This window comes from Platichthys flesus, chromosome 2 (assembly GCF_949316205.1).
Source record: "Platichthys flesus chromosome 2, fPlaFle2.1, whole genome shotgun sequence".
Classification (NCBI taxonomy): Eukaryota; Metazoa; Chordata; class Actinopteri; order Pleuronectiformes; family Pleuronectidae; genus Platichthys; species Platichthys flesus.
The window spans coordinates 16,453,872-16,479,432 of record NC_084946.1 but is presented as its reverse complement, the minus strand read 5'-3'; the positions used below and the strand labels follow the sequence as shown (position 1 = coordinate 16,479,432).

General features: G+C 41.7%; 2 protein-coding genes across 4 annotated transcripts; both read right to left on the bottom strand.

Annotated features, from left to right (window-relative positions):
- Positions 1–416: 416 nt before the first annotated feature.
- si:ch1073-335m2.2 (msx2-interacting protein) lies at positions 417–18,032 on the bottom strand. 3 transcript variants are annotated; one of them, XM_062401807.1, is made up of 15 exons: positions 17,778–18,032; positions 16,283–16,597; positions 12,721–13,197; positions 12,442–12,596; positions 11,404–11,604; positions 11,080–11,231; positions 10,860–11,000; positions 10,660–10,773; positions 10,454–10,567; positions 10,269–10,369; positions 2,782–10,069; positions 2,356–2,424; positions 2,064–2,258; positions 1,801–1,959; positions 417–1,440 (listed from the first exon to the last, which is right to left on the bottom strand). In XM_062401807.1, the coding sequence occupies exons 1-15, from the start codon at positions 17,858–17,860 to the stop codon at positions 1,309–1,311; spliced, it is 9,696 nt and encodes a 3,231-aa protein (XP_062257791.1). In that variant the 5' UTR covers positions 17,861–18,032; the 3' UTR covers positions 417–1,308. The 3 variants fall into 3 exon arrangements, with proteins under 3 accessions (XP_062257791.1, XP_062257794.1, XP_062257801.1); XM_062401810.1 differs by having other exon boundaries at positions 10,860–10,985; XM_062401817.1 differs by lacking the exons at positions 16,283–16,597; positions 17,778–18,032 and adding an exon at positions 14,615–16,244.
- A 1,125-nt stretch (positions 18,033–19,157) lies between these two features.
- On the bottom strand, positions 19,158–25,253 carry fblim1 (filamin binding LIM protein 1). Its single transcript, XM_062401805.1, has 8 exons — positions 25,069–25,253; positions 24,331–24,682; positions 23,295–23,455; positions 21,850–21,934; positions 21,599–21,768; positions 20,404–20,582; positions 20,060–20,180; positions 19,158–19,955 (listed from the first exon to the last, which is right to left on the bottom strand). The coding sequence occupies exons 2-8, from the start codon at positions 24,656–24,658 to the stop codon at positions 19,845–19,847; spliced, it is 1,155 nt and encodes a 384-aa protein (XP_062257789.1). The 5' UTR covers positions 24,659–24,682; positions 25,069–25,253; the 3' UTR covers positions 19,158–19,844.
- Positions 25,254–25,561: the final 308 nt, after the last annotated feature.

Below are 25,561 nucleotides of genomic sequence, written 5' to 3'. Positions count from 1 at the left end.
TCTCTGATTTAAATCAGATGAAACAGATTGAGTCTATTACAACAGGCCCGCAGTAAATGTTACATTCTCAAAGGTACAAATATTCAGTTTTGAACAAGTGTGGATTTAGGTGGAAGATATTTCTGTATTTATATTATTCTGAATTATTTTTAGAGAAAGCTGAATGAGAAACCCCTTTACTTGTATCACAATAGTTCAAGAGCTGCCTCCTCCAATGATTATACAGTTGAAACACCTTTAGCAAAAAATCCTTAACATTGTAACTGTCATTTTTATTGATTTTACTGAACTGCATTAGTTTGGACTGTGTACCTAATAAACTGTTTATTTATAATCTCATGTATATCTCATTGAAAATATTAACACTCTTGGCAAAAACCCATGACACAAAAAAATAAAAGATCTTTTCTTAAATATTCAAATTTTCTGGAGTTTGTTTTATTTGAGTTACAAAATCTGAAGTGCCATCAGCTGACTCCACTGGAGAGTCTGCCAACCTTCTTGAGTTACAAGTATTTACACCCAAAAGTCATTATCCATCAATTTTCCACACTGTGCTCCGGTTCTCCCCAGAGTTCAAATCTCTGTTGTCCAAGTTCCATAGTCAAAGTTTAAATATTTAAAATATTTACAAAGTCCTGTATTCAAAAACTCCCAAATCATACTGTAGCTTGTTCAATGCAAAGACAGGTGCCGGATGTGGGACTGCGTCAGTAGTGGGAACATGAGCAGAGCTGGTGGAATTAAAAGGAGCTGTTAAACAAACATGGTCCTCTACAGGGTCTCTGTTAATTCTTCCTCCTCTAAAGAAAACCTGGATGAGGAGGTCCGCTTATAATTATTTAAAATTACACATTGAAATGTCTTTTTAGCCATTGTGGTACAACAGCCTCTATGATCCTCTCTGGCGAAGAAATGAAGAGGACAATCAATAAAAAAATGACAGAAAAAAAAGGCCACCAAAATATTCACGCTTGTTCATCAAACATCCTGATTTTTTTTTTTTTTTTTCAAAGCATCTCTGAACATTAAAATTAAACTCCAATAAATAGAAATACAGCAGAGAAATGGCCAAATAAGACTGATTCTGGTTCGGTCCGTCCCCGAGTTCTTTTGAGAAGGACAAAAATACCAGACAGGAGTGACAAAAAAAAAAATAGAGACCGATGCAAAAAGGAAAAGAGTTGATGGGTGTATCCCACACATTCCTATTGTGTTCAGGAAAAAAAAATATTCTCATATTCCTCTGGTTTCCTGAGGCGCATCATGGAGAACATTCATCTGTGGGACAGTTCCCAGCAGTGAAGGTTACACAGAGGTGATGACAATCATGAGGTGTGGCGAGATGCTGGAGATCCGGTTGAGGAGGTCAGGGGCGACCTGGGATAAGTGGCTCTCTGAAAATTCACACGGTGGGAAGATCTGTAGCACGTAGGCGGGCTGAAAAATCAAAAACAAAGGAAATCCTGATTTATACATGTGCAATTATAGAGAATCAACACATTTTCTGTCTGCACTAAATATCAATCCATATGATTCATTCATGGAAAATATATGCAAGACTCAAATAAGACTAAAGATCTTACAAAGAATTTAGCTGAACACTTGGTTTCAAGTTTTATTCTATTCTTTTAAGGGCTCAGATTTTATATATGCGCTTCATTCTTATAGGATGTATTTTGAGTGTGTATTTGTCTACGTTTGGGTGAGCTCACCAAGATAATCAGTTATTAACATTTTTATGAGTTAAAGAATGAGATTACAGACAATAATCTTCACTTATAAACCATGCTATCTCACCTGATTGGAACCTGGGTTGGGGATATTGATGATACCAGCAGCCAACTTTGTCTGCAAGTAGTTGATAAAAGCGGACTTAAGAGCTTGAGTTTGATTCAGGACGTCGTCTTGATCTCGTCCACATGGTAGAGCGAGGAGAAGACAGTATTCACTGTCCCCCTGCAGATGGGATAAAATTTGTTAGCAAAAATAAAATGATATTAGCAGACTCAATTTAGTAAAACAAGGGTGCACTCAATGCAAGTTATTTAAAACACACGTACTGTCATTCTTCTGGCTACACTCTCAAGTTGTGAAACCTCTAGTCTCATTCTCTGGACAATCCTAAGCAGTGCACCTCCTTCTTGTAAGGGCAATGATCGATGAGCCAAAACTTTGTTGCCACAGACAAAATGCAGTTGGACTGCAGCTGTGTCATTCTTCAGCGCCAGCAAGCCTTGCCACACGATGGGGTATTTCTGTTTAGATACGAGACAAAACAAAAGTAAGGGTGTCAGACAAGGCCGGCTTTGATTCAGACGAACAAACCTGAAAACAATTGACAACTTGTCTCACCGTGAGCAACTGCACCATATTAGCAGGCTGTGTCATCTTGCTATCTGGTTTTGCCTGGAGTTCTGTTCCCTGAGGATTCAACAACAAAAGAGCATTGTGTCATGAGCAGCTTCTGTAACATGAGGATATCAACTCACATTTACACTCTGTTAACAGGATCATAGATGTGATAATGTTCAGTTTCTGTAGAAATTGTTTCAAAAAGGTCTCGACAGTGTAATTATTTTTGAGACTGCAGGTTGTGATGCTGTTGAACAGTTTGCATTATATACCACCTACCGATATACGGCAGGTGGATGAAATAGTGCAATGGCTCTTGGTGTAATGCAATTAAATCTTGATGAGGGTAGGTTTTGTTGAAAGAATGTCAAATTAGTTTAAGGTGCATCTAATTGTCTTGTATGTTAACAACATAAACAAACTCACGATATTTGGGGTGACATTCAGTGGTGGCTGGTTAACAGGAGAGGTCTCTGGTAGTTGAGAATGGATGCCTCTTGGGTTTGGGTACATCCCTGTGTACTCTGAGAATGAACCGCTGGGCCCTGGTGGCATTAGCTGTACTCTCTGGGGAGACGCCATTGCTGGTCCACATTGTCGCATGCCCATCCCTCCATCTTTAGGAAGAGGGGAGTGGGGCCTCTTTGCATCTAATGGCTTTGTTATATCCTTCTCAGACACACCTTTAGGCAAAGCATGGGGTCTTGGGGACAGGGGGGGAATCTCTTGAATGTGTCCAGAATGTGGGTCTTGGGCTGAACGCTCTCCCTGTTGGTGCATCAGCACACGCATGTCTCTCGGTGCCATGTATGAATCCAACTGGACACCACTTCGCAATGACCCACGAGGATCTGACTGCAAAGTCTCCGGTTTGAGCTGTGTGCTCGGTTGTCTCCCCGCCATATGGAAGTGTCTGGCTTCTTCCTGTTCCCCATCATGACTCCTCAAAGAACCAGGGTTTACCTTGAGAACCTTGTCTCTGCCAACAGCCTGGGGTGAGGCTGGCCGTGGCTGCATTGGACCAGACCAGGGAGACGCAAGAGGCTCACTATGCATCCCATAGCTCATCACAGAGAGAGGTGGAGTATTGACACGGACATCTTGGACAAGATGGCCCACTGGAATTGATTGACTAACACAGTGAGGAGACATCCGCCCCAAGCCTCCAGGCACACTGTGAGGTGGCATGATCACTGTCTGCTCTGGATGATGTACACCAGTAATAAACTGCTGCATGGCAGGCAGTCCAGTGGATAACATCACTGGTATGCCTTTCGGGGATGAGGAGCCTATGGGTGAGGACACTTTGGTAAATGGAGAGTGTGGATGACCTGACTTGCGTGGAGATCGTGGTTCTTGTTTGACCCCACTGAGATGTGAAGGAGCTCTGTCCCCAGCTGCTGAAACAAAACTGACATGGTTGCCCGGTGGAGAGGGCAAATGGGGGCTGATAGATGGACTGATAGCAGATGTCCAAGATGGTTTAGCTCCATCAGTACTATGAGGATCAGCACTGTCCATTTTCTTTTGATGTTTCAAGGGCATGTAATCCTGATGGTAGCCTAATACTTGCTGGTTACCCGGTGTGAGACGCTTCACTACTCCTTGAGGTCCAGACTGGTAAGCGGATTCAATCTTTTCCAAACCACAGCTTTCTTGTTTAATAGATAAAGCGGATTGCGTCTTACCAGGATGCCCATGATCTGCCTGTAGTGAAGACCCCTTCGGAAGTCCTGACTGAGAATGACCATACATTTCCTGTTTTATCTGGGGCATTGAAACCAACTGCTGAGATTCCATGTCACCAGCAGTTGCTTGTGGGATCTGACTTATTTTCGCACTTATCCGCTGAGGTCCTTCTATTTTCTGGCCCGAGTGGCTCAATACGACAACTCCTTCAGATGTATTTACCCTCAGACCAGGGAAGGATCCCACACCGAGGCTGGGGCTCTCAACAATGAAACGGGAGGCACTTCCCCCCTCATCTCCTACAGATTGCGCATGGTATGATCCAGTATCGTCTTTGCTGGGCCTATAGCTAGATTTTGGTAGAGTCATGTCCACACAGGGATTTCCAATACTCATGTTTGCTTTGTTTTCAGGCTCAGGAGGGTTACATACACGACTGATAACAGAGGTTGCAGTGGATGCAATGACGGAGATAACAGACTTTGTCTCAGGGGATGGCAGCGTGACAGGAGGCCTAACAACTGACGGGGCTGAATGAGCAGCCATTCTACTATCAGGTAGAGGTGACTTATTTGGCACAATAGCTGATGGAGTATTACTTTCAGATTGGTTCTGATCTCGGAGGGAGGGAAGGTTACTAGAAAAAGAACTGCTGACCGGCAGTGAAATGTTTTTATATTTCATGAGTATCTGTCTCAAGTCACTTGTACCATGTTCAGATTCCATGTTTTCAGATTCCACGGGTAAAGGCGGGTTTTCCTTTGAAGTCAATGTCACAACAGGTGATGTGGAAACACCTGTATCTTTAGACAGTGGGCGCCAATCTGTAGGAGAAATAGAAATTCTACTTGTTTGCATGGGTCTGATATTGGGCTTATTTGCAAGAGGAGACAAGGAAGGGGAGATGCACTCAGATGGCAGCGGCAGAGGCTTTGGGCATATTGGACTCTTAGACAGAGGGTAAGCAGATTTAAGATTTTGAATTTGTTCTTCAGAAGATGATTCAGACTCTGCCTTTACTTCAGTAGCCTTGACAACGGGAGGCTCGGGTTCTGGTTTCCAAGTAGTAGGAGTAATAACCGTTGCAGCTCCTGATGGAGTCGTCTCAGGCACACTCATTACACCGGAGGTTATGCTCTCTGTGACTTTAGCTGTCACTTCCTCACTTACAGAAGGTCCTTCCTTTATATCCTTTCCTACTTGCTTTGGATTTTTCTGCCGTTTTGGAGTTTTAGGTCTGCCCTTGGTGCCCTTTTTAGGCGTGGTTTGAAAAACAGGTTCCTCCTGTATGGTGGGCGTTTTCGTTTCAGTTTCATCGTCCTTGGCAGGATGAATGAAGTCTTGCATCTCAGACGTGGGTGCTGAATCTGTTCTTTGTGGAGGAGGCTGGGTTACGGCTACAGGTGTATCCTCAGCTGTTATCGAGTAAATGGCAGCCATGAGTTCTGTCTCGTTGGCTGGATTGTCTGATTTTTCTTGATCTGGGTTTTTAGAGTCCGCCTGTGAAACAGCTGGTGTTTGTAGTTCTCCTGGAAAGTCTGGACTGGCAATGTTCTTCAGAGCCTGCTCCAATTCAAGCTCCTGTGAAATTAAGCTTTTTGGTGCTTCCAGGACCTCTTCATCTAAATCCGCATTTTCCTTTGCTACATTATGGGCGGCCCCTTTAATAGCGTCAGTGCACTTTGAAACAGGATCACTGTGTTCACCCGGTTTGAACTTTGAACTGTCTTCTTGAGACCCAAGTTCATCTAATTGAAGAAGGTCTTTCACCTCAGTTACATTTAGTCTTATTTTGAGGTTCTTGAGGACAGGAGACCTGGGAGTCCTTGTCAACTTGGTTTTTCCTCTAACAATCTTCTCTTTTTCCAGGGTCAGATTCTCCTCCAAGACTGAGGTATCCGTCTCTTTTCCATTTGATTTAACCTCACTGGTCACATCTTTATCTTTGCCCAATTCTCTTCCTGGTTTTTCTTTCTCCTCTTTTGTTTGGTCACCTTTAGTTGACTGATCTTCTTTACTTGAACTTGATGAATCTTGAAAGGTATCCTCCTCTGTGAAATCCATTTCCTCATCGTCATCCTCTGTCATCTCAATTTTGTCTCCTTTCTGTGTTAATCCAGAACCAAAGGATGTGGACATCTGATATGTTGAACTCTTTGTGTTAAGAGGCGATGTTTTGCCTTTTGATATTCGTTCGCCACTTTCTGATTCATTTGAATCAGTTTCTTTATCCGTTTTGGGTTTGTCCACTTTAATAGTTGTACCATCGTCACCTTGTCTACGATTTTTGGGAGGACGGCCCCGTTTATTTGCAGGGGCTGGAGCAGGAGGATCCTGCTCGATGTTTTGTTGATGTGCTGTTTCTTTGTCTGTACCTCGCTTTCTCGCAGAACGTGGAGACTCTGTAATTTCTTTTCCAGAACGAACTTGTGCATCATCTTCAACGGGGGTAGCGTACACAGACCTAACATTTCTCCGCCTGGCTCTGCCTAAAGATATGCTTTGCTCTAACATATCAGGGTCTGATCCATGGATAGGAGATTTGCCTGTGGACCTTGATTCAGCTCTGGGGGAGGATCCACGTTTCAGTTTCTCTTTGTCGATGCGCTCACTTTTGCGAGTAGCTTGTTTCTCAGAGGCCGACATGACAGGAATAACTTGAGCAGGGGATTGCTTGCATTTTTTATTTTTCTCTTTAGATTTATGCTCTTTCTGGGGTGACACTGGCTCATCATTTCTGTCATCGAAAGGAATATGCACTTTACTAACTTGAAGTTTATTTTCTCCATCCGGCTCTGGTACTATTTTACAAGTGGAATGTATCGCTTTCTGGACATCCCCTTCATCTAGATAACTAGATGGTATGGGACTAGTGGCTACAGGCACTTCTGGTTGTGTCATCTCAAGATCCATCTCTGGTTCTAAACTGATAACAAGCTCATCCTGAGAACTCTGGCGACACGGTGTTGCAACCACAGGTTTTACATCCTCAGGAACAATTTCCAATTTCACTTCAAATGGAGAAACCTTAGATCTATCGAGCGAGGGACTGGGTTCGGATGATACAACAGGTGCAGGTTCTGATTCAGATGTCTCAGCTGGCGGGGTGTGAATGGGAACCACATATTTATTTTCCTTCATCTCTTCCTTTGTCTCTTCCTTTATGAAAGACATTTGGGAATATGGATCGGGGGCTGGATTTAACGCAGCACATTTGTCTTCTGGTGGAGGAAAGTCCTTAACCACAGATTGGGTGACAGACATAGGTGCAAGTCTGGGTTCACAAATTACCTCTTCAGCTGGACTGATTGGTTTAATTTCAGGCTCCATTATAGATACTATTGTTTCAGGTGGCTGTAAAATTGGCTGCTCTTGAACTAGCACTTTTTCCACTTTACCCTTATATGCGACGATTGGCTCTCCTTTTGCCTCAGGCTGCTGTTGGGTTTTATTCTTCTGCTGCTGCAGTCGTGTGAGTTCCAAAAAACGACTCTGGAAAAGGACAACTGGCCCAGAGTCAAGTTCACCATCTGCTATACCTTGCTGACCAGGTTGCTGGTTTTGAGCATTCTCAGGTTCTTCATGTTTTCGTTCCAAGTGTTGAAGACGTCGCGAGTCGAGCTCAAATACAGGGCTATGAAGGAAGCGGGAGGCAAATAGTTCCCTCCGTTCATGCTCCTCTGGCTTAGGTTCTTCTTTCCTGTCATCAAGTTTGTCTTCAGATCCACTCCTAATCTTTTTCTTTTTCATGTACCAAGAAGGTGTAGGCCTTGGCACTGATTCTACTTTCTCAGTATCTTTTCTGTTGCGTAAACCTGCAAAGTGAGAATCGTAATCTAAAAATGACCAGTTATCCTCTCTAGAAGATGAAAGAGACTTTGCACGTTCAAGCAGAGCCTTGGTATCTGGTGTAATAGTCTGGTCGAGTGCAAATGAGTAGAACTTGTTCCTTTCAAGTTGTGCTATCTTGGGGTCTGAAAACCTGTCAACCCTTGGCCTCTCGGAAAAAGGCACAGATGTCGAGGGCACAGGAGAGTGGGGTTTCGGCTCCCTGTCCTCTTCAGAATCTGATCGCACTTCTCCTGGCTCCAAGTCATGCCAAATACCATATTCCAAACGTTTGCAATTGTGGATGTTTTTACTAAGATTTCTGGAAAAGTTAAGGTCAGGTATCAGGTCTTGTTTAACTCTGCTCTCCCATCTCTTTTGCTGTTCTTCTTCGACAGTCAGTATAGGCGTGTTTTGTTTGGTCATTGGTGTGTTATGTGTCCTTTTGAATAAGAGCTCCACATCTGGGTGAATCTTTTCATCATTTCGACTTGACTCCTTCTGAGATGGATCCATAAAGTCCTCCTCTGCATGGAGAGAGAGGTGGTGATGTCCTGGAGAGGCGGTGTGGTTCCATTCAGGATCTTCACTTTTTTGTCTAAAGCTCCGGTAGACCCGCTCTTTCTTTGTCCCCAGGTCTGTGTCAAATAGGTCAATTTTCTTAAGTTTGTGAGATGGGAAATTATCCGTGACATCTTCAGGGGGCTTTCCAACTTCATGAACAAGACTGCGATGCTCCAACTCCTCCATTTCACTTCCTTGTGGACTATCTGGTTTGTGAGGTTTGTCAGACTCACGCTGCTGTTGCTGCTGGCTTAAACGTCTATTTTGCTCCATTTGCTTGCGGTAACTCTGAGACAGGTCGATGTCAACATGGTCTTCCTTGTTCTTGGGGCCTTTGTCAGTGTCACTATTCTGACCACTGGGTTTAATAGCAACGTGGTGTGCTTGTTCTCTTGTATTGCTTTGTTCGGCAACCCCCTCATGTGAAAACCTTCTTGATGAAGTGTGCCCCGCATGGCGTTTTGAATCCAAAGTGTCCAAAGATCCCTCGGATTTCTCTCTTTGTCCTCTAAGGTCCTCTTGACCATCTTTTTGAGTGCTACTTTTATCAACTTTGAGTCTTGAATCTTTTCGTACTGATTCTTTGTGTTTATCAGTGTCTGACTCTTTCAAATATGTGGAACTGGTACCTAAGTCAGAGGACTGATCCTCATCCTCATGTCTGCTTCTCTTCTGATGAACAGTCTTTCCACCAGAATCAGCAAAACGTCTTTTCCTTGCTGCAAGGCGATCTGAATCCACTGATAAATCTTTTCCATCACTTCCAGTATCAGACTTGAGATGTTTCTTGAGTCGACTTTTCCCATCCATATCTGAATTATCTCCTTTACTTATTTCAGATCTTTCAGTTTTCAGAGAGTCGTGATTAGCAGTTGACACCTGAATTGCAGACACAGAGTCGTCCTCCCCCTTAGATTTCTGCCTCTCGTGACCATCCTGGTCTGATCCCCTTGCTCGTCCTGAGCCTCCTTCAAAACCAGCCTCAAGTTCAGTTACAGGTACTTGGTTTGATGGGGATTGCCCCTTTGCTTTCCTTGATTTAACTTTCTCAGCTTTGTCTTTGTCAACTTTCTCTTTTCGTTTTGCACGTTTGGTTTTCTCAACACTAGCCAAACGATCAGGTTGACTGCTCTTTTCAGTTTTGTCACCCTTAGAAGAATGGTCCAGTGGAGTCTTTTCCGATTTGTCAAAGTGTGGTGGTGACATTGAGCTCACACTGCCACTTGGCTCAGACGACTGGCTATAAACCCGTCTCTCGGGATCTCTGGGAGCACGCTCAGATGGTGAGGGCGATACTGTTGGAGTAACAGGTCGCCTTGGATGGGAGGGGCTCCACCTAGTGCGATCCGCCTCAAAGCGCTCTCGCTCTCTTTCTCGCTCTCTTTGAATGTATGTGTATTTTCGAATGTCTTGCTCAAAGGGGTCTCTGTAGTCCCTGTAGTCTCTTGGGTCTTCATGGTAACGTGGGTCAAAAGGTTCTCCCTGATAATGTTCCAGTTCAGGAAACCGCTCTCGGCTGCGGGCAGCATAATCTCTTCGAGCCTCCTCTGTGGGGTAGAGGCCAGGGGTTCGTATGTTCTCATAGTATGCTCTTTCTGCTGTGAATTCATGAAAGGGAGGTCTGCGTTCCTCCCTGGAGTGAACAAAGACAATGGGAAGACCAAAATAATGAATTCTGTAATGGTAAATAATTAATAATTTGAAGTTTCATATTCTAATATATTACTAAATTGGTTGTGACATTTCTAGGTCATTATCATTTTTAAGTACTTTTCAAAAGTTCTGCAATAAACTATTGACAAGTGCATGCAAATACAATATCATCAATTTACCTTCGCTCAGTAGGAATTTCATAAAGGTCTCTGATGTCTTGGCCAGATGCCTGCATAGATCTGTAAAACGCCATCTGACTCTCTTGGCTTGCAAAGTCCACCTATTTACAATAAATACAAACATTTAAGTAAGTAAGCAGAATGAGTATATTTTACTTAACAGCCAAATAGTGGTCATTTCTTACCTTTATTTTATTGCCACCAATCTTCCAGCCTTTGGTCTCCCTTACAGCTGCTTGAGCAAAATCTGTGTTGTTGTACATGACGAGGGCCATCCCTTTCAATCTATCAAACACAACCTAAAAAGAAGAACAAATTCAAGTCACCCTTAAAATTTTGAAAATAGCAGTGAGATCAAAAGCAGAAGATCTTTGTTGAGTGAAAACATTACCTTAACTACATGTCCATAGCGACAGAAATGACGGGTGAGGTATTGTTCTGTTATGTTGGTTGCCAAACCATCTAGCCAAACACATGTTGTGGGCATACTCTTCCCAAAACCAAGCTTCAAGAGAAAAACATTCATATTTTATATTAAAAACTACATAAAATTGAAAAGATTGACATGTGTTAGTTATTTAATAACCCTACCTTTAGTCTGTTGCTCCCCAGATACTCTCCATCCATCTTCTTTATGGCCTTGCACACACTGCCAATATCAGAATATTGCACAAAGGCATACTGGGGGACTCCATTCACCTTCTTGATGTCAATGTCCTTGAGGAGAAATGACTGACGATTAGAGAAATAACCCATCAATTGCAAATTTTTTTCATACAATTGTGTGAAGTAGACAAAAATGCCAGCTTACCACAATTTCTCCAAACCGCTGAAAGATGTCAAGGAGTTGTTGATAACTGGTGGTCTTCTCAAGGTTACCAATAAACAGGGTCCTAGTGGCCTTTGGGTGGAACTCATCTATCCGCCCATCCAAGGGCCTGAATTCATTTTCACTCTCCGTTTCTGAAAAAAGGAGGAAATGTATCATTCATATTGCTGACATGCTACTCGAGTTCAGGGTCTTATTTACCAACATGAGGACCACAAACAGCTTTATGTAATGTAACTTTTAGGGAATTCAACTGTCACCACTTAGAATTGCGACAATAAATAATGTATACTTGTCATCACTTACCAGGGCCATTCCAGGCAGTGACTTCAATAAGCATTCCAAAGAAAAGCTTTCCCTTGGAAACAGTTAGGGCTTTCTCTTGATCCTCTTGCTGTCTAAAGAACACCAAGCCATAACGGTCCTCCGTTGCTCCATGGATCTGCACAGAGGTCACTTTCCCATGTTTCTTGAATTCATGGAAGAGTCCATCTTTCAAACTTGTGTCTGTGGAGCAAAAATGTTATCATGATCATCCTCTGGAAAAATACAGAACCGGAACAGGTTTTAAAAGAACAAAATATAATAACCATGAACCAATTTAGGTGCCACTTAAATGCTTTTTTTCCCAGTTTGCAGATAAACCTGTGCATAGATGGGCAATGGTTTCCATATTCTAGGCTTTTTCACTTCACTGTCACTCCAAGCTATTTTAGATTCCTGACTCCTTACTGAAACACGACACTGTAACAGATTCTGATGGTGGTGTCATCTGGCTGACACGCAATAAACTTTGCAATGTACTGGGTGGTATTTTGACCCAAGGTAAAGCCTGAAGTACTCTTTAAGCAGTTACTTCATTCTGACTGGGACAGTTTCTTACACTTCCTAAAAGTGTGCAAGCAAAGTCAGAATGGCCTGAATGAATATAATACATGCAGTGCCAATTCGTAGGTTGATTTGCAAAGCTGACTGGATTCTCGAGGCAGCAGACCATTATATCAGCAAAATAAAATGAAAATTTGCCCTTTTGCAACCACACAGCCCTACTTCTGACCAACTGTTGTGATTTTGCTATTTAAAGTTTAATCAAAAGGTTTTTGACATCGAAGACAGCAATAATTGCAAAAGAAAAACAGTCTTTGTTTTCAGTTTCCAAAGTAAATCTAAATTGACTACTGATTTGAGACAAACTGCAACATTTTGGGCTGTGATATTTGCTGTAACTACACGAGTAAGGTAACAATTTCAAAGTAGCCCCCCAAATTTGACATTTCAAATATATGAATTTTGGATTGACTCATGAACCCTTTGAGGGAGCATATCAAACATATGGAAACGCACCTGTGGAGCGCACTGGTAAGTTTTGAACTTTAATTCCAAAGCTTCTGCGTGGTTCATCTGAGTCCAGCCCCATTGATGACTGAGTAGGGGCGTGTGCAGCTGACGACTGAACAGAACGTGCACGGGACCCATCGCTTGAGCTGCTGTTTGAGTCACTGTTACATAGAAAAGAAAGAAAACAAACAGGAGTAAAAAATAAACTAAAAACAATAGGATATGATGCTTATGTCAGTGAACCCATTAGACATTGAGTTATATAGGACAAAATGAATGACACACCTGCCACTGCCCGTACTGCTGGTGCTGCTGACAGAATCAGAGCTTGAAGATCGGCTCCGGGACCGAGACCTTGGGCCTCTACCAGGGGACAAAGGAGCTCTTTTAGGTGAATGAGGGGTTTTGGGGGTTTGTCCAATGGTCCGTTGTGGGGAAGGGTGCCTTGACTGTGAGGAATGAGACGATCGGCTTCGCCGATGATGGTAAGTTCTGTCAACGCGTCTTCCTCGGTCATCTCTGTACAGGTCACGTCGTGTTGAATTAGTAAGAGTGAAGGGGTCTCGAATTCTAGAGTCAAAATGTGGGTCTGTTGCCTCAAAGCTTCCCCCAACAGCACTAGTCCCCGGGCCAGCAGCAGCAAACATAGAACGATCACGGTAATATTCAGTGTTGTAGTGACGCTGCCGGTCAAGAGTGCCACTGCGGTCATGGTGTCCATATGGGCTGTGGTCATATGCACGTTCACGGGTTTCTGAGCTACTGTAAAGAAAGAAAAGGAGAGAGAGGGAAAAATTATGATTACAAATCAATAAAGACAATTTACGCAGCTTGAAGGGATAGTTCACCCAAAAATTTTAATTCACTCATTATCTACTGACCACTATGCCGATGGAGGGGTGGGTTAAGTGTTTGAGTCCACAAAACACTAACGTTTCAGGGGTGAAGAGCATTGCAGCCAAATCCAATACAATTGAAGTAAATGGTGACCGATTCATTATACGTATAAAAAAAAGAAGAAAAACTGTAAACGCCTCAATACTACCTATGTGGTTTCTTCCAAGTGTCTGTCAGCCCCAACATTCAAGTTCCTCTCGGAAAGGCATCATTAAGACCATGTTTTTAGCCTAAATGTCCTCTGATATCGTTCCCTGGAGTCACATTTATGCAAAAATCACAGTGGACATTTAAGATAAAAACATGGTGTAAGTACGGAGTCTGGAGACATGTTCTGTGTTATGTGGACTCAAACACTGGATGACAGAAGTTACATTTTTGGGTGAACTCTCCCTTTATTAGTGATACAAAGACGCAATAGTGCCAATATTTCTAATGTAGAACCTGTAGATTCTCTCTTTGGCTAAATTTTATCAGTTGATTTATTACTATCAAACTGGAACAGAACAAAAACATTTATTTAATCTTTTCAGCAACATACTATATTAAAGGTTGAATCTTCTTCTGAAAAATATGGTGTTCACAACATACGAAAGACTTGGTGTCTACAAGATTTTTTGCATACATAAGAATTCTATTAAGATCTGAAAAATATTTTAGTCCTCACAGCTGGATAAATAACTAACTCTTCAAGAAAAGAAAATACTGGCACCGTCTGTAAATAAGAATGTGACTCCACCCATATCTAAACTGTTAGCAGCCTAAAATGACTTCATTCATCAAAACAACCAAAATATTCAGATGCAGATGGAAGGTTTACCCATACAAACATAACTCAGCGATGCTGAAATTATGTTCTTAACTCATTCAGTTAATTTCATCTGTAAAAACTAAATCATGTTTGTCTCCTCATGGGGTTCAAGGGGGCCGATTTCATACTGTACATAAACTACTGCTGGTGGAGAGAAAGAAAATATCCAAACTAAATATCACTCCAATATTCAAAGTTCAAGGAACTGTGTGGGGTTGAAATTCAAATGCCTTAAAGAGGTCAGATCAATGTGTTTAATGTGAAATTAATACTCTATAGTACATCATGAGATGCTACAAAACAAATTGACATAAGCAATAGACAAATAGTATGTAAATATTTTATAAAATAAAAAAGTTTTCCTCTCTTGTATAATTGTTTTTCCCTAGAAGCAGTGCAAGACCTAATATTAGACAAAGCACTAAGGAAAGTTAGAGAAAGAAAATATACAGAGGGCAGAGCAATACCAACCTTTTGGAAAAGAAGTTACTGAAACTAATCCAAATAAAATCTAGGTGGTCAGAATGAGAGCCCGAATGGAAAACCAAGAAAAAAAAAAATCAACTGATCTAAATGGCAAAAACGTTTCTCTTGAATCGCACTGCGCGTTATCTTCATAATATTGTGGAGGACCAGGCCAGTCGATTGTTGACGTGTAGTCCACAGTTAGGGTACTCAATTCTCTTCACTGGATGGAAAAAATAAAAACAAAAGCGACCACAGATGGAACTCTTTATGGAATTCAGGGCATGTGGGGGGGAATCGGTAGAAACATACCTCAATAGATAACTAATAGTTGTTAAAAAAAAATTATAAAAAGGGATAATTCAATTTTGGGGTAATTCAGCAGATTCCAGGTTGACTAAAGGCATTTTGCCAAAATATAAAATACATCCAACTAGATCAGTCTTGCAAAGGTAGTATTTTCCAAATGTTAAGCTTTAAAATGGCATTAAAATTGCCAAAAATGTATTCCACTGGTTAATGTCAAGTAGTTTAACCAGCTTAACACTATGATCATGGCACATAAAATCCTCTTGGGCACGTACAGATGACATAATTCCACAAACCATGAACTCCTTCAGGTGTGTACTGGCAGGTTTCATCTTTCTGCAAGAGAGTTTCAATTTACTTTTAAAAAGTAGGCTTCAGCTCTCTGCAACTTCTTTGGGAGTTTTCTTCACCTCAGCCTTACACAGCTACATCCACTCATGAGTAATCCAAATGAATGGCATCTACACCTATCCATGCTACGTTCCACATCAGTACATCCATCATGGGGTATCCTACTGCATACATCCAGGAGGTTAGATCCCATTTACGCAGCCTTCATATTTCTTCATGGTCATCAATCCAAAACCGGATTAGCTCCGCAAACTTGTGATGATTGCTGGTGGTTTGGATCGTCCGTGTTCTTGCAAAGTCTTCTTGGTATAGCTTCCATATTTGGGACAAACGGTGGCAGTGATTTAGTTAATCTCACCCTAAAATGATTAAATAGCCATGGAGATAAACACTTTCTTTGGGTGTGAGACGGATGTAAAAATCTTCTATCAACTTGTTCATAAAGTAAATCCAGACAGGGCCGTATCCACAGATGCAAAAATCAGTATTCCGACCATCAACTGCTGCCAAGAGAAAAAAAATGACAACCCAAGATGGAAGGTCCTTGACGTAATTATGCATTACCTGTAAAGATTCTTCAGAGAAAAGGGCATCCTTCAAAGTAGGGATTTACTTCCATCTTCAAACGACTCCATGGACCAAAAAAATCACTGTTAGATCCCATATTTTAGTGAAAAACGATAAAAAAAATATCCAAAGTTCCCGAGGTAGTTTCCACCAAAAATTGAATAAATCCAAAACTCACTTGGATATTCCTCACAGATGTAATATCCACACCAGATGTCAAACTTTGAATTATAGTTACCTTATCAAATGATAGTGTAGGTAATATATTTAGATCCAGTGGGAATGGCAAGTCGATTATGATGAAAAGTGGAATAATCCCTAAATTACCTTTGTGAAACCACCTTGAGGCATCTATCTCTCACGAATAACCCCACTATGTGTTTAGGTCTTACACCCATCCAATACCTAGAATCCCCTGGATTTTAAGGGGAGGCCGTGTCCACTTACCCATCTATTCTCCGTTCATAACGTCCTTCTCTGGTGTGCAGGGACACAGGTGGGCCAAACACAGGACCAACTGTTGCCCTAGAGAATCCTGTAACGTCTCGACTGCTCGAGGGGGAGCTGTCTTCGAGGCCCCGAACAGCACTAGGGACTGATCCAGGCTCATTGTAGTCAGTCCGCAGGTCCCTGTCTCCCATTTTGTTGACAGCATTGTGAGCCTTCTGCGCACTTTTGATATCCACAAAATCCACAAACGCTGCAACACCACCCTCTGACCCTCGCTTCCGCAGAACTTTAACACTCTCCACGCGCCCATACCTGAGAGGAAATTACAATGAAAACAAAGAGGGAAATTATATACAAACCAGCTAAAATAGGACGAGTGCAACAATTTGTAATACATGCTAAAGTCTGGTAAATCAAGGGAAGAGACTATAATATAATAAGTAAAAATAATTATTCAGATGCAACTATGTGCCACAATACGTTTCCCCTAGTTTCCATCTCAAGCACTTAGCAGGACTAAACTCCTACAGTCATGTTTGCAATTATTACACTGGATGATTATACTTCGATTTGCAAGTATGGTTGGCAGGATTTCTGAACCTCACACGTGTCAAACATCCATGTTTGATGACTATAAAAAGCAGCATCTTTATAAACACAGTTTGTCAACAGACCAGTTGTAATGTGGTAACAGTCTGACTGAGGATGGATGTTTTGATTGTGGATCATGTTTTCTCGGCTGGACTTCACATTAGGTCGCAGACGGTGAAGTCATGTAACGTTACATAGTCTTAAATGATTTACGTGACCGACGGAGAGGGCTGCAGGTTAAGGCTATTAGCACTCATTAAATCCACATTTGACTGAGTGGCGGGGCCAAAAACGTCATACTTTACATGTAACTTGCAAACTTTCAAGACCAGTATCTCAGCCGAGCTCGGTTGAACGTGTTATGGTAACCTCGGATCATCAGCACCGTGGGGCTCGCTGTTTGTGGCTTTTCTACATTTCGGTTTTTCTCCAACAACAATGCCAATATGAGAAATAATAACACGGTGGTGACGACGGCTCGAGTGACTAGCATGAGTCATCTGGTGTTGTGTGCCCTGCTGCAAAGCTAACATTAGCGTCCCTTTGGCTCGTACCGATCATGAAAACGTCTCCACTTCCCACAAAATGGTCGATTGGTTGGGTGTTAGCTCGGTGGCTAGCACAACTAGCTACCCGCCTATTGGCGTTAGCGAAAGTTAGCTAAACATTACAAATTGTACCCGTGTGCATTTAAGTGCTTATGTTGTATGTATGTCGCCTCTGTGGATGCCACCGTGTTGTGAGAATTCACACGCACCGCACAAGAAACACACTGACTAGTAAAAGTTTAAAATGCTACAGTTAGCGGTGCTAGTATTGGTCGCAGGCTACGCGGCTAACGGTGGAGCCTCAGCTAGCCCGCGCTGCTCCGCAGACAGCGGATCCCTCTTGCGTAACCTACCGTTTGAAATGCTCCACAATTTTCTCCTCTCGGACATGTTCGGGTAAATTTCCCACCCAAAGGTGTCTGGTCTCCCGAACCATTATGCGCTATCCTTCCCCCCTCCACACACATATGATCGGGCACGTTTCTAATCCCTGCCGGTCGGAGGTCTGCCTGAACAAAATGAACGACGGTGGGTTCCGTAAGCGATCAGGCCCGCTGGCCGTGTAGCTTTAGCTGCTGCGTCCCCGAGCTTATTCGCGGGAGCGCGCGTCGGCCTCGCTCTTGTCAGGTCTGGGTGCGAGCGAGGTGCGCGGCCCCGGTGCACCAGTGACAGTGAGTGGGCACGCGACGTCTTCAAGGGTATCAGACACAGCGCACGAGCTCGATTTGTCTGCAACGTCACGAGTCGGCGATCAACGTTATCGATGAGTGTTATCGATTATCGTGAAGCTGCAGCAGGCGATCCAATCATTTCCATCGCGTCAGTGCTGGATACAAAGTGAACTGTTGCGTCAAAGCTCGCTGTGAACATGTTGACAAGCAGCTTCGATCACAACTATGAAGTATAAAAACGACGCAACTCCATATAGATACACAAAAAATTACTGAATAAGCACACTTCAGATTTTAAAAAGAATATTTCTGTATTTTCCCATACATTTTTTTTCTACATTTACTTATTCATTCTTATCTTTTTTTCCATTTGGGGACTGAGGTGAGTAGAGTGGTTAGCCACTATTTGTTAGTAGTTTGATAACTTGTTTGATTGTCCAGTTTCCTTAATTGTGTTTTATAAGTTTATATAAAATCTTGGTAAAATCAGTATCAGAGTACTGGTTGGTCAGAGTCTCTCTGTGTGTGAGGCTGCCACGTGTATTGTGTTTATGATGGGAAAATTTAGGCCAAATACTGAAATGTGCCCAGGGGCCTCCAGTCGACTTAAACAATAGCCCCAGTTTGATGGTTGTGGTCACAGTCAGTCAATGCTAAGGGATTTTTTTCAAGCCAAATCAATGTTTTTATAGCATTGTATGTTTTAAACTGTACACTTAAGAAGATGAAATCCAGCTTATATTCGTCATTTAAGACAAAACAATTTCATTTACACAAATTAAAGATAAGTTGTCATGAAGAACATGCCAACCTTTTTGACTTGACATAACATCACTTTTTAATTTAGGAAACCTAATATTTACAAGATAATGATGAAACAATAGCAATATTTACCTTGGAAAATAAAAGAAAGGAAAAAAACGTGTGGTGAATAGAAACTCACACAGCTAATTTACTTGTTTTCAGTACAAAAAGTTTTAATTAATGCTTTTAATAAACAGACATATAATTCAACAAATAATTCATTTGACATACAGAACATAAATAACCAAGTATTTCAGCTGGGATCCAAATGACACTTTAATACTGTAAAGTCCAGATGTGATCAGTTCACTGCTGCTAAAACAAAATACAGGCTCTGTGGTCGAGACAGGATCTTTGTGTGTTCAAAAAATGGATGTGATCACATTCAAAAGTACAGATACATAATCAGTGGTTAAAAATCACTTATTGTGTCGTGTTTTAAAGGAAAAAAAAGTCACATTAAAATGTCTATTCAGTTTTGTAAATATATCTTATTTCTGATCTTAATGCTTATCGATATTGTATGTGCGACTTAACAAATCTAATGCATGTTGAAGCCTGGTTTCAGATAAAATATATTATTTAACTTTCATATATATTTTTGTTTTGTTTTTTAATTTACATTTTTATGTTTATTATAAAGGATTAATGTGATAGAGAAACAGTATACAAATTAAGACTTTGAAATATTCAAATAATTATTGCGTTAAGTCTGTTGCATAAATATATTTGGTGCATTTTGTAGATTTTATTGAGTGCAAAATTATCAAGTATAAAAGAGGAATACGATGGTCTTCAGAAAGTATGATATGTTATAAAAATGATAACCAGATTTCATTATTGTAAAACAAAACAATAAAAGGTTAGTGTGACATTCACATGCCAGAGTCTTAAATGCCCATGACCGGACTTGTGGCCCTGTTCCATCAGCTGCAGTTTATGGCGTTAGTGCTGAGCAGGTACCAAATTCATGTGGCAGGATTTGCAGAGCATCCTCCCGTCCAGAGGATAGCAGCCGTGCTCGTTTGGTTCAGGAGAGAGTTGAATGACACAGACCTGCACACAACACGACACGCTGAGTGACTGAGGGTGCATAGTGTGCGTCTGTGTGTTTGTGTACTTGTCAGTGTGTCCGTACAAAACATAGTTTGCACACCTACCTCACATCTGTAGCAGTTCTCATGGTAGGAGCGTCCCAGACATTCCACAGTGAAGCTGTCAGTCCCGTCCTCTTTTGGAATAATTAGGTGGTTACAGGAGCAACACTTTGGAGCATATTTCCTTCATGGACATTATTTTAGAGAAAAAAACAATATTAGTAGAGGCCCTTTAATTCGTACAGCACATTTCACCACAGATGAAATTAAAACTACTTTATACAAGATGAAGCAATACACCTAAAATAACTATAAATAGGAAAACAAATTTAGTTACTATTTCATTTTAAGTCCCTTTTTTATATGTGCATAGGTTTGTTTGTGTGAATGATTTTTAACTCGTATACCTGTAGTAGTCCTGGAGGCAATACACTTCTCCAACTTCTCCCTGAGCGAACGCCTGCTCTCCGATCTTCTGTTTACATGTTGTGCAGGTGAAACATGAAGGATGGTACGCTCGCTCAAGGGCGCGGATCACATGGTCTGTGATGACCTCGCCGCATGACCAACAGAGCTCCAGACTGGCCTGAGAGACACAAATTAATTGTTAATAGATTAGATATAGATTCTCTATATTCCAGGATGATATTAACATTTTCCATTATTCAACTACTTCAAATTGATTGACATTTTGCAAAACATAACGTTGACAAGAAGGTTATGTTTTTTTAGCTGTGTGCATTTGTGTGTTAGAAAAGCTACACGAAAACCATTCAATGGATTTCCACAAAACTGTGTGACGGTTGCGGTATCTGTCGGCCAAGAGCCCATTAAATATTGATGCACATCCAGGAAATGTTGTTTTTCGACATATTGACTGATTTCTCAAGAGGAAATTCATGGAACTCAGCACATTTAGGAAACTGATAACTACAAGTATGTGACATTTGGTGCAGCCTGATTGAATTTATCAATTGGGTCTTGGTGGAGGTTTGCGCTCTATTGAGTGCCATTCTAGTTCAACTCAGTTGTTCTTTCCAAGTAGCCATTGGCTTCATTATAGCACAGAATAAAAGTCAACATTCACCACTTAAATCACAATAAACACATAGAATTTTACACCGCAGTCAGCTCAAGTTGTGACTACACAACGTAATTATGACATAACACTGACTCTGATAACAGGTGACACAATGCTGAATGTGCTGGATGACTTTCTGTGAAAGAGGATTGATGCGGGATTGAAAGTAAGAGAAAGTAAATCCCAGTTTAAATGTAAATTATAGTCTTGGTTCATGTAAATTATAAATAACTTAAAGAAAATGAAGGTGAAGAACATTGATATGGTCTTTTTACAAGGACAGCTGTGGCTCAGCAGAAAGAGAAAGTTGTCCACTAAACAGAGGATCGGTAGTTTGATCCCAGCCCCCCCCCCCCCCCCCCCCATCCTGCATATCAAAGTGTCCTCTTGATGACTGCCGACAGCATATTAGTGATGTATAATAAAGACAGTGCCTGCATAGATGCACTGTATAAATGTGTGTGTGAATGGGTGAATGGTAAAACTCTACTATAAAGTGTTTTGAATGGACTTGGACCTACCTGGTAGCAGTCTTCACAGAGCGGGATTCCTGCCTTGTTGTAGTACTGTTTGCCAGCCAGGGGAATGTGACAGGATCTACACTGGAAGCAGGCGTCATGGTAAGTCCTGTTCAAGGCCTCGATCGCAGGTTCAGAAAGAGCCACGGGCTTCCGACAGAAGCCACACACCTCTGTGTCGGATACAGACATCCAACGTCAGAGCAGGTTATAGTCGTGTGTGTGTGTGTGCGTGTAAATAAAGATGATGTTACCTTTAGTCTCCTCACATGCGTCCTGGCCATTGTTATGGTATTGTTCACCTCGGTTCAACCCACTAGATGGTGTTCTTGTTTCCACCTTTAATGTAAAACACTTTATTAATGTAAAACCTAAAGGTTGAACTGAGACACATTTCATGCTCTTGTTTGGGTTTGGCCTCATCAGATAAACCACATGTTTGAGGTAGTTGGTTTTGACTACATGGTTTGTGTTTGATGCTGAAAGGAAAGAGGATGAAGAGTTGTTCTGTGTGGTTACAGGTTGAAACATTAACATCAGCCCACACAATTAGGACTGCACTGCATGGATTTACAGTTTACATTTCACTGTGTGTTTGGCTTTTCAGAGGTTTCATTTGGCTTTTGTTGCCTTTTTAAACATCTTGCTCCAACATTTCACTTTCATTTGACTATTTCTAATCAAGAGAACTTTAGTGAAGACACAGATTCTGATTATCCTTGAACTTTTATCGCATTAGAATCACATGCAATCACATCTTTGGCTAAAGAAAAAAACTAATATTGGCCAAAGACCTGTGAGAATAGTAGTCCAGTAAGCTCATAATGTATCACCCAAACAGTCTTTACATTCTCTGTGTTCCACGTAGGCTGTTCTAATACAGGAACCTGAACCACTCGATAAAGCTGCTTCCGGAACAAAGAAGTTGAAATTAATTAACTCCGCAAAGGAGGTTATTTTTTCTTCAGTGTTAGCAGGATTACGCACAAACCACCAAACCGATTTTCATGAAATATGGTATGGGATATAATGAATTACATTTCGATGTGGGTCCAGTTCAGGGGGAGGATCTATATTTACATTTTTTGGTGTGTTTTTCCACATTTTCCTTGATTCACAGAGATTAACTCATGGATCTTGATGGTTAAAATCAGGCATGGTGTTGATCCAATTACAAATACAGGTCTGGTGAATTTAAATGTGGTTTCAGAAGGAGACTGTTGGACCTTTGGCAGAGGTAAACATTCTAGATTTATCTATAAAGCATTGAAAATATTGTGCTATGCATCTTTGAGTTTCTACACAGAAGACTGGGGCTGAAAATATGGGAGCTAAACGTGTCTTATAAAGTCATCAGCGGACTGGAAAGTGCTCTGTTTGTGCACAGTTCATAAAGTTTCTTCTGATCTTTTATCCACAGCTGAAGAAACAGCTGTTTTGCCCTTCATAATGTAGTTTGCAGATGATTCTTTACAACCACTGCAGAACATAATACACTATCTGTTGAAGCTGTGGAAAGTTGTAATCTTTCACCGTGGAAAATTATATCACTTGCCTACCTCAAGAGAAATTGATCAAACAAAATTGGATCACAGGTTTAAGACAGTAAATGACATCTGTGATTTGAACATTAAGATGTATGTGATGAAAATATGGCTGATATATTTAGCGGCAGTGTGTGAGAGAGAGGTCTGCATACCTCTTTGTTGTAAAGCGGCTGCTGCCCTGGGGTCAAAGGGTGTGAGAGAGGCGTCTGGGCAGGTGGTGGTGGAAGTGCTGAATCCTCAGGGAGTGCTGCTCTCTGAGGGGAAGGCCGCGCAGCAGCTGGAGGGGGAGGAGGAGGAGGAGGAGGAAGGCCCTCTGACAGCAAAAAGACATTGTCACTTGTCAGTAATATACACAGAAATTTTTTGGTAAAAAGTTTCAAGTAAGTTCGGAAATTTCCTGAAATACGGGAAATTCAGGATTAAGTAGACCTGACAAATGTAAATACATATTGTCAACATACAGATACTGTCAAGATATATGTGTCTTCTGAACATGTTTCATACAAATAACAACTATCTTGCATGTTCCAAATTTGTTTAATTGCTGGCAAAACTTTTTTCTAACCTAATAACATAAACATATTTACAGAGCCTAGAACATACATGTGAGTAGGGGAGAATGTTTCCAGGTTAATGCGCTGGAAGATTTCACTGCATTACTGTTACACTATTATAACACTGTGGTAACCATTATGGACATAGAAGGATCATAGCTGATGCAGCTCAACCAGGCTTATCTTTCCCCCAACTCCTTCTTCTTCTTAACATAACCTGGCATCTAAATTACCCACAATGCTATAGCAACTACACAAGTTATCTCCCTAAGCCACTAGCCTCAAGCAGAGATGAGTAGCATGCAGGCTACTCAGGTTTGAAAGCTCAATGGCTTTATTTCAATTGCCAAGGAGGTTGTGTTTTTACCTCTGTCTGTTGGTTTGTATGTAGGCAAGATTATGCAAGAACTACTGACTGGATTTCCACAAAATCTTGAGGAACCCATTACGGAGCAGATTCAGACAAGGGGGCGGTTTCAGGAAGATTTATGATTATCTTTTACATTTTTAACATTTATACCATTGTCCCAGCGGATATTCAGAAATCTCAATGAACAAAATCAGGCATATTTCCACCAACCCGGCAGAGGATAAAAAAAAGAACAATTATGCAAAAAAAGATGTTGTCATGTACCTGCAGCACCTATGTTGTCTTCTATCTTTGCCCCGGGTCCAGTCTGGGTAGGTTTGGGACTCTGAGGACCTGAAACGTGGGTCAAGGCTCCTGCATGACCCCTGTCTTTGCTGTTGTGAGAAGAGAGGACGTCTTCTTTCCTGTGTCTCAAGACAGGGACACTTTCACTTGGGCTAACCCGCACAGCTGTGTGCTGCTTGTCTCTAGCCGGGGAACTGTGGGCTTGGAGGGTGGGCTGCTGCTGCTGTGTCACCGTGGCTCGGTAGGGGGATGCCAGAGTGATAAAGAAGGAGGACACCATTCTCTTTGGTGGAGCTGCTGATGCCATGACTGTATTCAACCCACACACAGTCTAACAGGAAGAAAGCACAGTGATTATCATGACTCAATACCGCTCGTAACATTTATTGTTTTACAGACATGTTAACCGGACAATCCTAGGATCTTAGACAAGCTTTTTAATCAGTTAAAATAAGAATAACACATACATAAGGAACATTTGTCTCTTTCACCATAAGAACATTTAATCTGAGCGTCTTAGTTAACTTTGTGGGAGCTCTCACTTTCACAATACAGAGGGAAAAGCACAAACTCACATCCCTCTTCACCTATAAACTCTTGTTCATTTACAATAAACTCTTGAATCTTGAATCTATGATGATTGGTCATAGAGGCAAAAAGCACAAATCTGGGTTATCTGTAACCCCCTCACCATGGCTGTGAGCTACCATTACCTACCTGGGAGAAACTGTGGTTTGAAGATGTCTGTCTCTCTCTCTCTCTCTCTCTCTCTCTCTGTCCTTCTCCCTGTCCTGTGTCTCTAAACTTTTGTTTTCCCTCCTGTGTGCTGCCACAGTGAGAAGACTTTACTCCGGCAGAGAGGGCGACTATCTGCAGAAGGCCACTCCTTTTCCTCCTGCACCTCCCTTCGCAGCTCTCTCGTCCGTCGACCCCTCCTCCCTCCCCTCTTTGGTCGAATGAAAATACCACCTCCCTCCCGACCGTAAAAGGTGAACAGTTAATCTCGGGCAAAGTGCAGTAAAAAAAACATGACACATTCATACACTATGAAATCTTGTGCAGGGACACACACACACACACACGCACACACACACACACACACACACACACACACACACACACACTGGCATGCATGCACTCAGACACATACTCATGCAACTGTTGCAATCCAGGCAAGCAAACAGACTGACCTTCGACAAATGTAATAACG

Bases quoted from the DNA above. Each gene is read 5' to 3' on its own strand.
- si:ch1073-335m2.2 (XM_062401807.1), bottom strand. From the start codon at position 17,860: ATGGTTCGGGAGACCAGACACCTTTGGGTGGGAAATTTACCCGAACAT. The intron at 11,232-11,403 runs GTAAGTGATGAC...TCCTTTTTTCAG, and splicing joins CACTGCCTGGAATGGCCCTG to AAACGGAGAGTGAAAATGAA. The intron at 11,001-11,079 runs GTAAGCTGGCAT...TCTAATCGTCAG, and splicing joins AGCGGTTTGGAGAAATTGTG to TCATTTCTCCTCAAGGACAT.
- fblim1 (XM_062401805.1), bottom strand. From the start codon at position 24,658: ATGGCATCAGCAGCTCCACCAAAGAGAATGGTGTCCTCCTTCTTTATC. The intron at 23,456-24,330 runs GTACATGACAAC...TTTTGCTGTCAG, and splicing joins AGACAACATAGGTGCTGCAG to AGGGCCTTCCTCCTCCTCCT. The intron at 20,583-21,598 runs GTAGGTCCAAGT...TGTGTCTCTCAG, and splicing joins TCTGTGAAGACTGCTACCAG to GCCAGTCTGGAGCTCTGTTG.